This window comes from Anas acuta, chromosome 1 (genome assembly GCF_963932015.1).
Source record: "Anas acuta chromosome 1, bAnaAcu1.1, whole genome shotgun sequence".
Classification (NCBI taxonomy): Eukaryota; Metazoa; Chordata; class Aves; order Anseriformes; family Anatidae; genus Anas; species Anas acuta.
Window position 1 is genome coordinate 68,790,229 of NC_088979.1, and position 16,376 is coordinate 68,806,604.

The 16,376-nt window shown below is 38.0% G+C and overlaps 1 protein-coding gene across 2 annotated transcripts in view; it reads left to right on the forward strand.

Moving 5' to 3' along the window:
- The window catches only part of GABRG3 (gamma-aminobutyric acid type A receptor subunit gamma3), a 332,908-nt gene extending 320,753 nt beyond the window's left edge, over positions 1-12,155 (forward strand). The window contains exons 8-10 of one of the 2 annotated variants that reach the window (XM_068681340.1): positions 2,801-2,997; positions 4,558-4,587; positions 9,738-12,155. In XM_068681340.1, the coding sequence (XP_068537441.1) occupies positions 2,801-2,997; positions 4,558-4,587; positions 9,738-10,016 (506 nt within the window). In that variant the 3' untranslated portion in view covers positions 10,017-12,155. The remainder of the gene's footprint in view (positions 1-2,800; positions 2,998-4,557; positions 4,588-9,737) is intronic. The other variant, XM_068681349.1, reaches the window with a different exon arrangement.
- The last annotated feature ends 4,221 nt before the right edge of the window (positions 12,156-16,376 follow it).

The window sequence follows — 16,376 nt, forward strand, 5'->3', positions numbered from 1 at the left end:
TTTTATATAGTTTTATCATAGATAGTTTTATCATTATAGATAGATTTATGTTGAACAAAATAGTTCATCATAAATAATACATAGTTACACTCCAATTTCACTGAAAATAGAGGAAAAGTAGTACATTGTTAATAACTGCATTCCATGTGAAAAAAAATAGACTTTTGCAAATGGCCCTTCCAAGCATTTCAAGCATTTTTCCTTTTTTTTTTTTTCCTTTTTTTTTTTTTTCCTTTTAATAAAAAAGTGTCCTAAAGTAATCTGAGATAATATCATTGGATGAAAGGGAACTGAAAACTTGCCCTTGAGTCCAGGTAAAAAGGACAATATTTGTTGTGTTGGAAGACAAAGACTATCGATTTTGAGAATTTTTTTGAAGGCAGTAAAATACTTGAGTGCTGATGCATGTAAATGCTGCTCTATAAAAGACAGATTTATGTTAGAAATCTAAATGGGGTTTAGAAAGTATTAAAGAACTTTATTTCATGTTGTAGAGTTTGTCATAGCCGTATGCAGTACTTCTGAGGTTAGTGGCCTGTGGCCACTAACACCAAGGCCTGTGGTATGGTCATACAAAAAGTCAAGTTAACTTACAGCTAGTATGGGCCAAATCAAGGCTAGTGAGCCAACATCTTTTGCAGCTGGACATCTGTGCAGTTGACTGCTATGGTGAATGGTTACCTATGGAGGTTGTCTCTGGAGCTTTTAGAAGCATCAGTTAGCTCCAGAGCTGTATTTGAGGGGTATAGAGACCTGGAGACTTGTAGCTGGATCATGGCAGCCACATATGTTGGGAAGTGGCATAGCTGAGAGGAAACATATATTTTCCTAATATCTTTTAGATACAAAATATATTTACAAATTCTAAAAACATGTCTATGCTGAAGTTCAGAAATGTAATTGCAGTTCATATGTAGACTAAAGTTAGTAGTAGTAGTACTTTAGCGAAAGCCACAAAACCTCAGAGAAAGTTGAAAAAAAAATCTGTAATACTGGGGCAACTCTTTTGTACTATTTGTGCTGTTATATTTGTATTGACAGATGAACTGGCTAGCTTAAAGTTTGCATGAAGTACAGTGGATGCTCTGGATTCTGGTGCAAGACAGCCAAATATTGAGGTTACATGCACTGAGTAAGGGAGTTTCCCACTTCCTACCAGTATTGTTTTGATCTTAGTTATTGGGTGGTGATTTTTTCAGCAACATTTTTTCCCATTTCTATTTGCTATTTGTTGTAAGAGAAGGTCTAGGCTCAGGAACTATTCTGGCTGTTCCAGGAACTTTCTGATGATTTGAATGGGGAGGGTTATTCTTGTGAATTACTGTAGTTTCTATCAAATGCTACAAATCAAAGGTGGGCATTCTTTTGTGAAGAGAAAGTAGTCAAAAGTAATCCATAGAACTTCTTTCTCTCCAGAGTGCCATTTGTGGGAAGTAATTTTACTATAAGGCATAATTTAAGTTATTCCCTGCCATTTCAAACACTGTGTACCATTGCAAAATACCACTTTAACTATAAAAAGCAAGATTACCTTACAGTTATGTTGTTTTTAGAGCAGGCTCTCTCTTGAGACTTATTTGAGTGAGAGCTTTATTTTTCTTTCCAAATCATTGAGGAGTTTTTTTTTTTTTTCTATCAGAAGCCTTGCAGTACATAACAGATGATTAAAAGCATCAGTCCAAAGCAGGAATGAAAAGACTTCTATTGCTGAGAAATGAACACAAATGATATGAATTACCGCAGCAGCCAAACAACTGACACCCCATAGACTTCATTTTAATACTGGTTTTATTGTTTCAGGATATTTCACTTTAAGTAATCCTGATTTTATTCATTATTACTAAATCAATCTAAGATGTGATGCTTTGTACAAATTGAAAAGGCTATTTCCATTAAGGTTACATATGAATTTTGTCTGTTTTCCCTGAGTCAGAAGGAAAATAGCAATGGAGCAATCCCAAGAAAGCAGCACTGTAAAAAATATATTTTTCATAGTCAGAGATTTGCAGCAAGTTTTTTCCCTTCCCTTCCCTTCCCTTCCCTTCCCTTCCCTTCCCTTCCCTTCCCTTCCCTTCCCTTCCCTTCCCTTCCCTTCCCTTCCCTTCCCTTCCCTTCCCTTCCCTTCCCTTCCCTTCCCTTCCCTTCCCTTCCCTTCCCTTCCCTTCCCTTCCCTTCCCTTCCCTTCCCTTCCCTTCCCTTCCCTTCCCTTCCCTTCCCTTCCCTTCCCTTCCCTTCCCTTCCCTTCCCTTCCCCTCCCTTCCCCTCCCTTCCCTTCCCCTCCCTTCCCCTCCCTTCCCTTCCCCTCCCTTCCCCCTTAGTACAATATTCTTCATTACAGCAGTATTGCTGTGATGAACTCCATGTTTCCTTCTTTGTTGTTGTTGTCCTACTTTTGTTGTCCTTGTTGCTTCTTTCTTTGCTTCTTTAAATGTTCTGGGTTCAATATCTTTTAAGCTTTACACTTTTCTTCAAAAATTTCATTTTCTCCTTCTGAACCCCCAACTCCAACCTAACTGGGACCAGAAAACGAAGAGATGAGGAAAACCACACTGAGAGGCATGGGAACCTCAGTTTTGCAAAGACAAATGTAAACAGCTGAGGAAATATTTGTTTACAAAGTACCAGTGGTTCTACTGATGTTATTTTTTTCCTTGCTTTTATACTACCAGATGAAATTAATGAATTTCCTTTAATTAATTGGGTAGGCTTTGGCACTCTGTTTTATGTGTTGGTTTCCAAAGGTTATTCTGTGGCTGCAGAAAGGATGTTGCATATAATTAAAATCAGATTTCCTCTGCAGGAATTACCACAGTATTGACCATGACAACTTTGAGTACCATTGCAAGGAAGTCACTACCCCGTGTCTCCTATGTCACCGCTATGGATTTGTTTGTGACTGTATGCTTTCTATTTGTCTTCGCTGCTCTGATGGAGTATGCAACCCTCAACTACTACTCCAGCTGCAGGAAACCAAACTGTACTAAGAAGAAAAAGTCGGTAAGATGGGAGTGCTTTAATTTATTTTTGAGACTGTATCTGGCCCTGAGAGCAGAGAATCATTCAGTGACATCCTGTCACTCATGACACTCCACTCGTCCTAGCTTTTCCCAGTTCATGGTATGATCTGCACTAAAAGCCAATGGAGAAAGTTTGCTCAGAAACTTTCCTAACTGCTCAGAAAGTTTCCTAACAGAAGCATTCTGCTGGCCATGAAGCAGAAGCCCTGCCCATGTATCTTTTGTCCTCCCATTATTGTGCTGTTATTCAAAAAGGACTCCACTGGAAGAGAGTTCATAGCTTTTTATACAATTATATGTATATCGATGTATATTCAAATTCATATGCTATCTTGTGGCTTAACAGGTCTGGAAATATTTGTGAACTTTACAAACGAGATTTCATTCTTTTTTTTTTTTTTTTTTTTTTTGAGGGGGGGGCGGGTGGGAACCAGTATTTGTTTTTAACCCTATGCACAAATGTTTCCACATACAAAAACTACAAAAACAGATGAGGTCACTTACAAAGGTATTATATGTGGTTACATTTTTGGACAAAAAGACTCACCCAGGAGTAATGAACACAAAAGTTCTTTATGTAGAATTAAAACAGCCACGTAGGAAGAATTTTCTGGTGTCCATCATAATTGACTAAGAGAATGGCAAGAGGCAGTATAATGAAGAAAAAAAACCCTCAGTTTAAATGCCAGGAAGGGGAAGCAGGTTGTCCACTCAACATCACTGGAAAATCTGTGTTTGAGATTGGTAGTTGGAGAGATTGGATGCCATTTTGTGCAATGGAGGAAACAATCAGGAAAACAGGAATAAGAAGCATAACTGGAAAAAATGTGAAGGAGGAAACTGAAGAGAGAGAAGGCTAGGTTCAAGGCATCATAGATCATGAGACAGAAATGGATTGAATGAAGTGCTACAGAAAGTGATTGAATGAAGAACTAATGCAGGAAAAGACAGAATGCATATGGAATTAGAGAAAGCCTAGAAACCCATAAACTTAGTCAATGAAAACTCCATTAAACCTCTAATAGCTTCTTGTAAAAATGCAATGCATGAGAAAGGCAAAAGAAGAGTGTTACCAAAAGAAATTTATGAGACAATCAAAATGAACTTGCTAATGATCAAACTAAAATTGCCATCCTATAGGGAGACTGAATGAAAAAGCCATTAGTATCTTTGTGAGTTGGATATATTTCCAGACATGTGAAAGAAGCTGAGGGAAAACATGCAACATTTATGATATTTAGGTTAACACAAGAAGAAATCCTTACTTAGCTATTGTTGGCTAAATTAAAAATTAAAAAAAAAAAAAAAAGTGTTGAATAAAGACAAAGTGGATGGAAACTAGGTGCACATTCTGCTGAGGATTCATGCAGCTATAAAGTGTGAAGAATATTATGCTAAGTATACTGAATATTCAGTATGAATAGTTCTATGGAGAAATGCATTTTAGGGTTTATTTTAAGAAACATTATTGAACATTGGATGAATATGAAGCAATAATTATGTTTTCTTCTGAATATTTCTTTTGTTATCTTTATTTAAGCTACCTGATGTCAGTTTTGGTCATGTGATGGTAAGTATACTATTTTATTCTGTGATAGCAATGGAGGCTGGAATGTATGGTTGACATTTATTTGCAATAATTTCTAAGAAAGCTGTATCGCTATGTTATGCTTTACCTTGACTTTGCTATAAATATTGTTTTGCTTTTTTGATAAAAGGTCAGTTTGTTTTTGGCTTTGGCAGAGGAACATAACTGCCTCTTTCTATCAGGATTTATCAAATGATTTGGGAGGGAGAAGAGAAGTGTAAACATTATGTGCTATTTCTACCTAGGAATGTCATGTGTCTGCTTTATGTAATACTACAGTTTCTCATTACATTCTAGTAAAAGGTAATAAGCACAAGTCCTACCATAAATGTACATGGAGTTTTAACTGAATTTCATAGAAAATAATTCATTTATGTGCATCTGTAAAGTCTTTAGCAAATTTTCGGTTGAATTTTCAAACAATTTAGGAACAAAAGTTTAGCACAGAGTTGCATTAGTACTGTATCTACAAATAGAATTAATTCTATTCCCCAAACTTCAAGGTAACTATTTGTTTAAGTACCACTGTAATAAAATTTAAACTGAGCAAAAAATTGTGTCTCTATTTTGTATGAAATCTGTAACCATGATACATACTACAATATACACAAAGTAGGCAGAGGGCCAATTAATCAGCTGCTTGGATGATCTGTTTTTCAGTAATCAGATACAAATAAGTACAACAACAGAACCAAACCGTTGTATTCACATTTCTTGATTTGTATAATCTGAACTTTATGATTTACAACTGCTAGCTCCATGTTACTAGCTCACCTTCTGTAAATATTGTTAAAATAATGCTTTAAAAAAAAAAAAAAGTTTTCTGAAGTATTTATAAAGAGCTCATATAGCATTGAAAGTCTGCTTATTGATAATGAATGGCTTATAGGAGACATTGCATTTATATACTTCCTACTGCTGTCATTCTCTGGAAATAATTTTCTGAAATGTTAAGTCAATAAAGCACATTGAATTCACTTGCTGCTTCCCATCAGCAGGCAAGTGTTCAGCCACTTCCAGGAAAGCAGGGCTCATCATATGTAATGTTTTTTAGGAAGACAAATGCCATCACTCCAAACGTCACACACACACACACACACATACCCATACTTCTTTACCCCAGCTTGTATTGCTTAGCATGATGTCATATGGGATGGAATATCCCTTTGGTCAGCCTGGGTCACCTTTCCTGGTGTACCCCCATCCTCCACGCTGGCAGAGGTTGGACGAGAAGCTGAAAACTCCTTGGCTCTGTGTAAGCACTGCTCTGCAACAACTGAAAACATTGGTGTGTTATCACCACTATTTTCATCAAAAATCCAAAACACAACATTGTGAGAGCACCTATGAAGAAAATTAACTCTACCCCAGCCAAAACCATGACACCTGGGCAGCCCATTCCAATACTCAATCACCCTTCTGTGAATAAATTCTTCCTGATATGAAATCTAAACCTCCCCTGGTGCAACTTAAGACGGTTTCCTCATGTCCTATCACTTGTCGCCTGAGAAAAGAGACCAACACACTCTTAACTACAATGTCCTTTCAGGTAATTGTTAGACAGTGATCAGGTCTCCCCTCAGCCTCTTCCAGACTAAACAAGCCCAATTTCCTCAGCTGCTCCTCATATGTTTTATTTTCTAGTCCCTTCACCAGCTTCATTGCTCTTCTCTGAATGTGTTGTAGCAGCTCACTATCTTTCTGGTAGTGAGGGGCTCAAAACTGAACATAGTACTCAAGGTGTAGTCTCACTAGTGCTAAGTACAGAGGGACAATCACTTAGAATCATAGAATGGTTTGGGTTGGAAGAGACCTTAAAGATCACCCAGTTCCAACCCCCTGCCATGGGCAGGGACACCTCCCACCAGACCAGTTTGCCCAAAGCCCCATCCAGCCTGGCCTTGAACACCTCCAGGGATGGGGCAGCCACAGCTTCTCTGGGCAGCCTGTACCACTGCCTCACTGTCCTCTGAGTAAAGATTTTCTTCCTAATATCTAATCTAAATCTACCCTCTGCTAGTTTAAAGCCATTACCCCTTGTCCTGTCACTCCACTCCCTGACAAAAAGTCCCTCCCCAGTTTTCCTGTAGGCCCCCTTTAGGTCCTGGAAGGCTGCTATAAGGCCTCCCTGCAGCCTGCTCTTCTCCAGAACAATGCCAATGCCTTCATTCTGTGTCCCTCTGGTGCTCAGGGGCCCAGAGCTGAATGAAGTACTCTGGACTTCCCTTGTCTTGCTGGCCATGCTATTTCTGATTCAGGCCAGCATGCCATTGGCCTTCTTGGCCACCTGGGCCCACTGCTTGCTGATGTTCATCTGGCTGTTGACCAACACCCGCAGGTCTTTTTCTGCCAGGCAACTTTCAAGTCATTCTTCCCCAAGCCTGTATCACTGCATGGGGCTGTTGTGACCCAGCACAATAACCAGCATTTAGCCTTGTTAAATGACTGGACACAATGGACACAGCCCATCAATCCAGCCTATCCAGATCCCTCTGCAGAGCCTTCCTACCCATGAGCAGATCAACGTTCCTGCCCAGTTTGGTGTCATCTGTGAAATTCCTAAGGGTGCACTCAATCTCCTTATCAATATTATTGATAAAAATATTAAACATAGCTCACACCAATACTGAGCCCTGGGGAATACCACTTGTGACTGGCTGACAACCAGGTTTAACTCCATTCACAATGACCCTTTGGGCCTGGCAATCCATCCAGTATTCTACCTGGTGAAAATTACTTCCATCCCGGCCAGGAACATCCAGTTTCACTAGCAGAATGCTGTGGAAAATAGTATCAAATGTTTGCCTCACAGAAGGCTAACAGTATCCTGGACTGCATTAGGAAAGCACTGCCAATGGGTTGAAGGAGGTGATCTTTCCCCTCTACTCAGCAATGGTGGGGCCATACCGGGAGCACTGTGTCCAGTTCTGGGCTCCCCAGTATAAAAGAGACATGAACTGGAGAGATTCCACTGAAAATGAAAAGGTACTGGAGCAGCCCACATGTGAGGAAAGGCTAGGATCTAGGCCTGTTCATCCTGGAGAAGAGAAGGCTCAGGGGGGATCTCACCAGTGTCTATAAGTATTTATAGGAAAAATGCAAAGAGAATGGTGCCAGGCTCTTTCCTGTGGTGCCCAGTGACAGGACCAGAGACAATTGGCACAAAATGGAACACTGGAGGTTCCCTCTGAACATCAGAAAGCACTTCTGTACTTCCTGCAGGTGACAGTGCTGGCATAGGCTGCCCAAAGATGTTGTGGGGTCTTCTCCTTGGAGATTTTAAAAAGCCTCCTGGAGATGGTCCTGGGCAAGGCCTCTGGGTGGCCCTGCTTGAGTAGGGGGGTTGGACCAGATGGCCTCCAGTAGTGCCTTACCAACTCGGCTATTCTGTGGTTCTGTGATTCTGTGACAAAGCAGATACCATTCACCTTCACTTGGTATCTAGTCAGCTCTAGACCCTTCTTAACTGACAGAAATTAAAGCATCCAGATTAACCTAATTGTTTTATCAGGATATTCATCTTATGCCATGAACAGAAACTTGGTAGAACAAAACAATAACAAATTAAAAATATATATATTGATAGATGAGAATGTTTTCTTTGCAAAACCAGGGTATTTCTTTCTCTTCATTTTCCAAAATCATATGGGGGATCTAAATTTGCCTTTATACTTTTTAAAACAAAAATTGTAGCCAGGTATATAAAAAAGTTAGTCCATGAGTAGGAAATTTTCAAAAAGCATGCAGGAAATGGACAATATATAATATAGTAGTACAGCACAATTCCATGTATACTTTAATGATAACCATTTTTCTCTCCAAAGTGCTACAGGAATGTACAATAACCTGAGACCTTTTCCATGTGGCAGCCCATTGTAAAACTCTGACATCAGCCACCTGAAACTTTACAAATGAAAGAGAAGACCAGGACGGTGTAATTTGTGTTATCTAATCTCAGAGATAGTCATTCACAATAAATGGATTCACAATAATCTGCTTCTAAACTGGAATCTGTTTGCTGTTCATTTCACAATGTACCTGGAAGATTTTAGTTATTTACTTACACTGAGATGAATTGTGCCCAAGAAGTAAATGGCTGGATAGCTTAGGGACCATGTGCAGAAATAGTTACCTACATCACAGACACCAACATCTGAGAAGGAGAGCTCCCCCATCAAATTCTTAGCTCATATGTAATGAGATGGGTAATACTGTGGCATGCAAAATCAAACAGAAGAAGGAAAACCTCCCAAGAGGCACTTTAACTTTGACCTGTTTCACATGCAGGGTGAAAGTTTTCATGTATGTCTCCACACCTTCAACAGAAGGTATATTCTGTATAGCAAGCATAGAAGGGGCCTGGACTTTCCTAGAGAGCTCCCTCTAGAGTGCATGATGCAGGAGCATGCGTAGCTTGTTAGTACATGGCTCCTCCAGGCAATGGCAATGCTTAGTACAATGGAAAGGGGAGGGGCCCCTGAGAAAACACTTGGAGAAAACCATGATGATGCGCTGAGCTCTGCTTTGTCAGGATGGTGCAGACAGGCAGCAAAGCAGATAGGAGCTTTCCTAGCTTTCCTGGTGATGACAGCAGAGGAGGTGACCTTTGTGAGGGTCGGGTGACTGTCTTGATGAGAGATATTATCATGAGAAAGTACCTTTCATGAACAGGAAGTGATGTGACAGGAAAGGTGACAAAATGTAAATAGGGATTTCATTGAAGAAGGAGAGATCTGTAAGTGTGAGTCAAACTCTGAGGCATGATATCCAAGTGTCCTGCTTCTGAGCATGATTAATGCAAAAACCACTAAGGGCACATGCCTAGGAGTGGCATTTAAAATCCTGTGATGAAATCATAGTTATCTGTTGCTAACCATATCTGTTTTTACAAATCATGGTAATTTAAGAGACTGCAGCTTATTTAAGTTGCCACTCCACAAAATCTATATGGAAATTCATCTGAAAAGGCATCCTTCGAGGGAAAGAAAGTTGTTCCCTAAGTCTAGAATTCCTGTGGTATTGACATCTTACTCCTATCATCTTTCATGTCTCCTGTGTTTTTTCCCATGATTATCAATTGTGCATCATCCATAAAAGTTTATCAAACTGTTGATTTCTTTTTCTCTCCTCAGAATTATTCTGTACTTGATATGAGACCACCAACTACAGTCATCACATTGAACAATGCCATGTACTGGCAAGAATTTGAAGAGGCGTGTGTCTATGAATGTCTGGATGGGAAAGACTGCCAGAGCTTTTTCTGTTGTTATGAAGAATGTAAATCAGGCTCATGGAGGAGAGGACGGATTCACATAGACATCTTAGAACTTGATTCTTACTCTAGGGTCTTTTTTCCTACGTCCTTCCTGCTGTTTAACCTGGTCTACTGGGTTGGATACCTCTATCTTTAAATGTTGCCTGTAGTGGTGAAGACTGTCGTGTTTTCACACTGTGGAGGTGCAGAAAAAGTGAAGGACATGGTCAGATTCATCTCAAATTATAGAGGCCACATTAACCTTCACCATCACAGAGCCTGATGAAGAATTTTAATATGTAACTTCCTGAAAAAGAAAAATGTGGAAGAATTCTCTCCTTACTGCTATTCATTTTAAGGGAAAGATTCTTACAAAATTCAGCTGAATTTGTAGTGTAAACAATGTTTATGAATAATTATTGTATATTAGAATTCTTACTATTCTCCCTTGGCATAGAAGCTATACACAATTCAGGCAAGGGTTAAGTATGTCATTTTTGTTCTTCATTCCCATATTTTCTTCAAAATGCTGCCATGTCCCTGAGGCTCAGAGCAACATACACTGGCACTAGCAAACAAGCTAAAGCCAGTGAAACCACCCATTTATATTTAAACTTGCTTGAGCTATTTCCCGTAGGTTCTAGGAAATGTTTTCCTGATGATCTCCTTGATATAGAGAAACCACCAAAAGACAGTAATAAATGTCTTTGGTGAGATTAAAACAGGGAAGCTACTCACTGCAAAGGTCTGGAATTTGTGGAATTAGCCACTTACCAAATCTATTGGTTTTAATTTGAGATGAAAAGGCAGAGTTCTAAGAACACTAATATTTTGATATAAATAAAAATTGACTATCTCTGAGACAACTCTAGGCATAACTTCTACTGTTTTTCAAGCTTTTAACTATCTTTTTTTATGACTGGTTAAACACAGGATGGTCACTGATTTCTAAAGTACTCTACTTGAAGCAGGACAAGATTCCTGCTTGTTTGTGTCATTGTAGCAGATCACAGTTTATAGGCCATGAGTAAAAATCACTATATAATAATAACACTAGGAATATGTGACTTTCTTCAGATTGTAATTTACTAAAAAGTGCTCTCATGCATTCCTATCTTTTCTCTTCCAAAGTTATTTTATAAAATAAAATTTAAAAAATTAAAAAAAAAAAAAAAAAAAAAAAAAAAGAATGCCAAAGGCCATTTTAATTTCTTCCATAAAGTTAAATTTTGCAGTCCTTATTTATGTCATATATTCCTTGGATCTGACCTGAAGACTGAATACTTTTATGGGACTGTCACCCCTGGATCAAACATGGAATAGCTGGCACATGTAGAGAAGGTTGTCTTGATCTTTCCTAAACTACCAACTACATTTTAGTACAGAGGGGTATTTTGTACTTTTCAAACTTTTGACCATTGTATTCTTAAAAGGACCATTTTTTTCAACAATTAGCTTTACAGTGTTAAACTCGATTACTTTTTTTACAGACTGTCTCAGTTGTTATTAAGGAATGAAACAAATTCAAGACTAGATAGCAATGGCTTTTCACTACCCTTTGGATAACAAAACTGTTGCAAAAGATTAGACAGATTCACCTCAAAAAAAAAAAAAAAAAGTGTGTTTCTTCCATACAGTATTTGGAATTTTTTTTTAATTGTAGATGTGATTTAAGAGCAGTTCCAGCAGTTCCTTGTCTCCTCAGAAGGAAAATTCTGCAAACACGAAAAAGCTATTGCAATGATAATTAGAAGAGAAATGCTGTCATGTTCTTTGAAACATCACTGTCTGTCATTGCTGTTTCCCTGTGCTTCCAGTAAATTTTAATTAAGAAAAATTACTAATATGAAAGATAAATCTAGTTTATCTTCTGTTTTTTACTTGTCTAAAATATCAGAGATGAAAACTGAGTTTAGGGAGAGAGGGAAACCACTTCTCCAAGAACTAATGAAACTCAAATTGCAAACACAGAGAAGAAATATTTGTGGGCAGTATCAAAACCTTATTTAAAAAAAAAAAAAAAATCTGTCTTGTAAAACAATAATGACCTTCTGATTTCAAAATACTTGTTGAAGCTTTTGCCAACTCTCAGTCACAAATTACTCTGTAAACTTACTACTATGTAAACCTTTGTGTCCTGCATTGGAAATGTAGGAAATTGGAAATTATTTAAGAATGAAACTTGTATTTTCAGTAATGAAAGAAGGAGGTTGAATTGAAGTTTAATATCCTTGTCTGGAATTACGTTTTAGTCTATCCTAACAGCCACATTCAGCCATATTTTATAAGAATACCAGTAATATTAAATAAATATAAAATAAAAAATACCATCAAGCCGAAATAAGAAATTGGAAACAATTACCTTTTGAGGACCTGATCCTGCAAACCCTCTGCACAACCAGTTGATTTGGGTGGGAGTATTTAGACATGAAACACAATGAGGTAGCTTCCACCATTAAATTTCCTCTCAGAAAGAGCAGTCAGTCATTGGAATGGGTTGCCCAGGGAAATGGTGGAGTCACCATCCCTGGGGATGTTTAATGAAAGGTTGGACATGGTGCTTAGGAACATGGTTTAGTGGGTGATATTGGTGGTTGGACCAGATTATCTTGGAGGTCTTTTCCAATCCTAATGATTCTATGGTTCTAAATCCTGAATGAGTAAAGTTTGTTTAGCAATTCCATATCAGTGAATGTCCCAGGAGTAAGTATGGAAGTAAAATGTTTCCATTTTTTATGATATGTGTGTATTTATGCACTTCTGCTCATGCCTGTCCACTACAGCTAAAAGCACACAGTCTTGTCAGTTCCTTACTTGAAAGACTAAGGTTAAGTCCATTTATATTGCCTCTTCTTTCTGACTACTTTCATAAGCAGAACTTGAAAGCATATAATTCCACTCTTTTCCATGCTCCTAAACAAGAAAGAATCTGCAGACAGTACTGGTTTCCTCTGTTATACTGACAACAAAGGGCATATTCTACTTTGTAATATATTTTACTCTGGATTTAAGTACACACACACACACACACAGACAAAAAAAAAAAAAAAAAAAAAAAAAAAAAAAAAAAAAAAGACAAAAGGGGCAAGTAGCTGTAAGCTGAAATGTTCCAGAATACATTTGTCTGCTTACTCCTAGTTGTTTGATTTGCTCTCTCTGCTTCACTGCTCTGTGCTTTGGCAGCAATTGTGAAACTATAGAGGTCAGGGAAGATAAGTTTTCTAGGTTCTGCATCATTCAAAATGTAGTTATTCTAGACACCTAGATAACATGGTCCACATATATCTGTTTGCCAGACCCTTCTGTAGTAGTAAGGAATATCCTTATTAACCTCCAGATATTCTTTTACTTCCTTTGTAAATTGAAAAGGATTAACACTATTGTGCACGAGAAATATAAGAAGCATCTTTCAGCCTTTTAGAATGTTTTTGAATCAGATGATTTCATACTCATGACTTGCAATTGTTGACCTACTTCTTTTTGTTATATTTTATATTCTTCCAAGGCAGGAAAGGGAAGGGAAGAAGAAAAAGAAGGAAAAAAAAAAAAAAAAAAAAGATTCTTAAAATCAACTCATTTGTATTTGGATAAGTATGTAAAACCACAAACTGAAGGAACTTCACATTGCATTCTTTCCACTCTGAAGTTACAGAAAGATTGTGAGGTTTTTTGGATTATTTTTTTTTTTTTTTTTGCTGTGAGACGACCAACTTTTCCAAGATGACTAGACATAAAATCAAACCTCTTATTTCGATCCCTTCACTTAAAAGTTGATTGACAGTGTTTTCCTGCATTAAAAGCAGCATTTTCAAGGCAATTAAGAATGTAAAAAATTAGTGTTAAGCTTAATTCAGTCTTCTTAATTCTTCTGGCGTTGATGTCTAACATGCCTCCTTCTTTTACAGACATTCTACCATGAATAAGTATATAACAACTTGCAGCTAGTTTATGCTGTCTCCATGTCTAGCAGTACTGTGGAACTGAAATACTCTACACAATTTTAGTGCAACTTTCTTAGATTAAATCTTTTTTTTTTTTTTTTTTTAGATTAAGTCTCCTTAGGCATTTTGTTAACCTTTTTTTTCTCTTTCAGATTTTTCTTTCCTCCCTCATCATCTCTCACTTTGTTGGGTCAATAAAAGTGATTACAATTACAGCAGGAAGAATCCAAAAATCCATAACTGTCTTCATAGAAACAGTGACAAGTAATGTGAAACAAAAACAGGAGGAGGAGATTGTTTTTATTGCTGTCCCACTCCTCTCATTCCGTTTTTCACACCATCTACCAACAGCTAATTCCATATCATCCACCTGGTGGTTTACGTATTCATCAGCTGGAACAGCAGTGACATATGAGCCTTTAGCTGATAAGAAATGGTATTTCAGGAACTGGAAGCATCCTGCCAAATAACTCAGATAACTATCTCCAACACTTTTACATCTCTAATCTGTCTATGAGCCTAAAACCTCATGTTGCTTCATGAATTTATTACAACTTACCTTCCCCAATCTTTTTGTGACCTAGGGAAGGATGCTTACCTCCTTTTTACACCAAATTTCACCATACATTTAGAAAGATGAGTGGCTTGCCCATGCTTGAAGTGAACAAGTGCAAAACAGCTCTGGAAAATCATAGTTGCCGTACCGGTTATTCTGTGGGAAGGAAGATTGTAAATGTTTTAAGACATATTTCATCAGCGTCACAATCTGGACAGTTGGTATTACCTACTAAGCTGCCAACCAAACATTCACTGCAACTTGCAGAGGCTGTCCATAATTCACTGTACTTTTCCCATTGGCTGCTTTTTCTCTATTTCCATAAAGCACAAAGAAAAGGCAAGCCATGTCCAATGATCTTAGCTGCTCACTCAAGTAAGTGATTTTTTTTCAAAGTAGCAGTGAAATCTTTGTGCCTCTTACATTAGTGCCTTTAGCATTTCTTGATATTGAAGGATATACTATTCCTGGCCTTTGAGTCAGAAAGAGGGCCAACGACCTTACTGGAGTTCTTCCTGAATACCGTTGTTCTAGATGTCATCAGCTTATACACCAAGACTTGACTGATTTTTCTGTATTTCTTAAGAAGTCTGTAGGTTCCCTAATTCTTAACTAGCAAAAAAACTGCAGTGGGATTTCAGAAATTTAGGAAAATCCTTCCTTCTTCACTCAGCAACTTGATTCTACTTGAGAAGTGCTGAGCATCAGCTCAAGGCTGATGTTTACCTCATCCAGCTCATTTTCTAAAAGACTGTTTAAAGCAGGCAAAAAACAGACCATTCTCTAGAAAGGCATTTCATGGTTGAAAGGTGAGGGTTTTTTTTTCTTCTATTGGTTCAGTTTAGATTTCTTCTTCCTCCTTCCCTTCTTTCCTTCTCTCCTTCCCTTCATCATTGGCAAGCACAAAATCAGCTCAATTTCTTTGCTGTTGGGTCCTGCAACTGCAAACTAGTTTCAGGCATCTTCATGCTTTGCCTTAACTGTCCTCGTAATGGAGGCCATAGGGGATGTGCAGAGAGAACCAGCTGTTCAAGACACAAACCTTCTCCTAGCCAATGCTGGGCAAATGTAGCGATACTTGTCATCTATAACGTGGGAGGGTTCAGTGTTACTCCCCCACCAACCTTGTCTTTCTAGACTCCTTTGCTCGTTTTCTGCCAATGAATGAAATAATTATTAAGTATTGCCAGGCTTAATCTTACTGAAAGAAAATGAACATCAAACTGAAGTGTTTCAGAGAGCTATAGTCATGCTCTGTGGCATTGGTTAAACTCTCACTCTACTTTATTGGGGTAGACAGCATTGCCCTAACTTGTGATGCTGACATGCTCCAGCTCTCCAGTTAACATTTAATTGCTAATTCAATCACCACTTCCCAGAAGTCTGAGACTGTGCTAGATTAGAAGCTTATTCTGATATTATTATTCTAGTACATTGAACAAATTTCAAGGACAACACTGTAAAAATATGACTAATGCCAACACTTTCTAATCCTCTTTTATTTTCTTATAATTTCTCTTTTGCTCCACCTCTTATTTTGCTCCATCACTAGTAGCAAGTGCAGAGCACAAAGAACAGGGTGTTCTTTTGGTAAGGCATTCATTGTCAACTTTTACAAAATATTTACTGTGTATTTCTAGAAGATATTTGAGGAGAAGCCAACAGATTGAAACATTGACTCATGCAGAGTGGCCATCCTGCAATGATCCTCCACTAATGACTTACCACTTGGTTGTGGTGACACAAGGCAAGAGAAAACACAGGGGAACACAAGAGAAAACAATCTGGGGAGAGCATGTGTCATTTATTTTCATATTTCAGGGTCTTCTGGAAGCGATGTTTAAAAGTGCCACCGATCCAGTAGCAGGCTGTATCACATCACAGCAGAAATACTCTGATTTTTAACCTATTCAATAGTGAGGTTTGAAATTTTCACTTCCATACTAGAAAAAGCATAGTGTTGTTAGTCTTATAGCCTATTTATATGTATATAAGATTTTTAGCCCATTGTCTTCTTCAG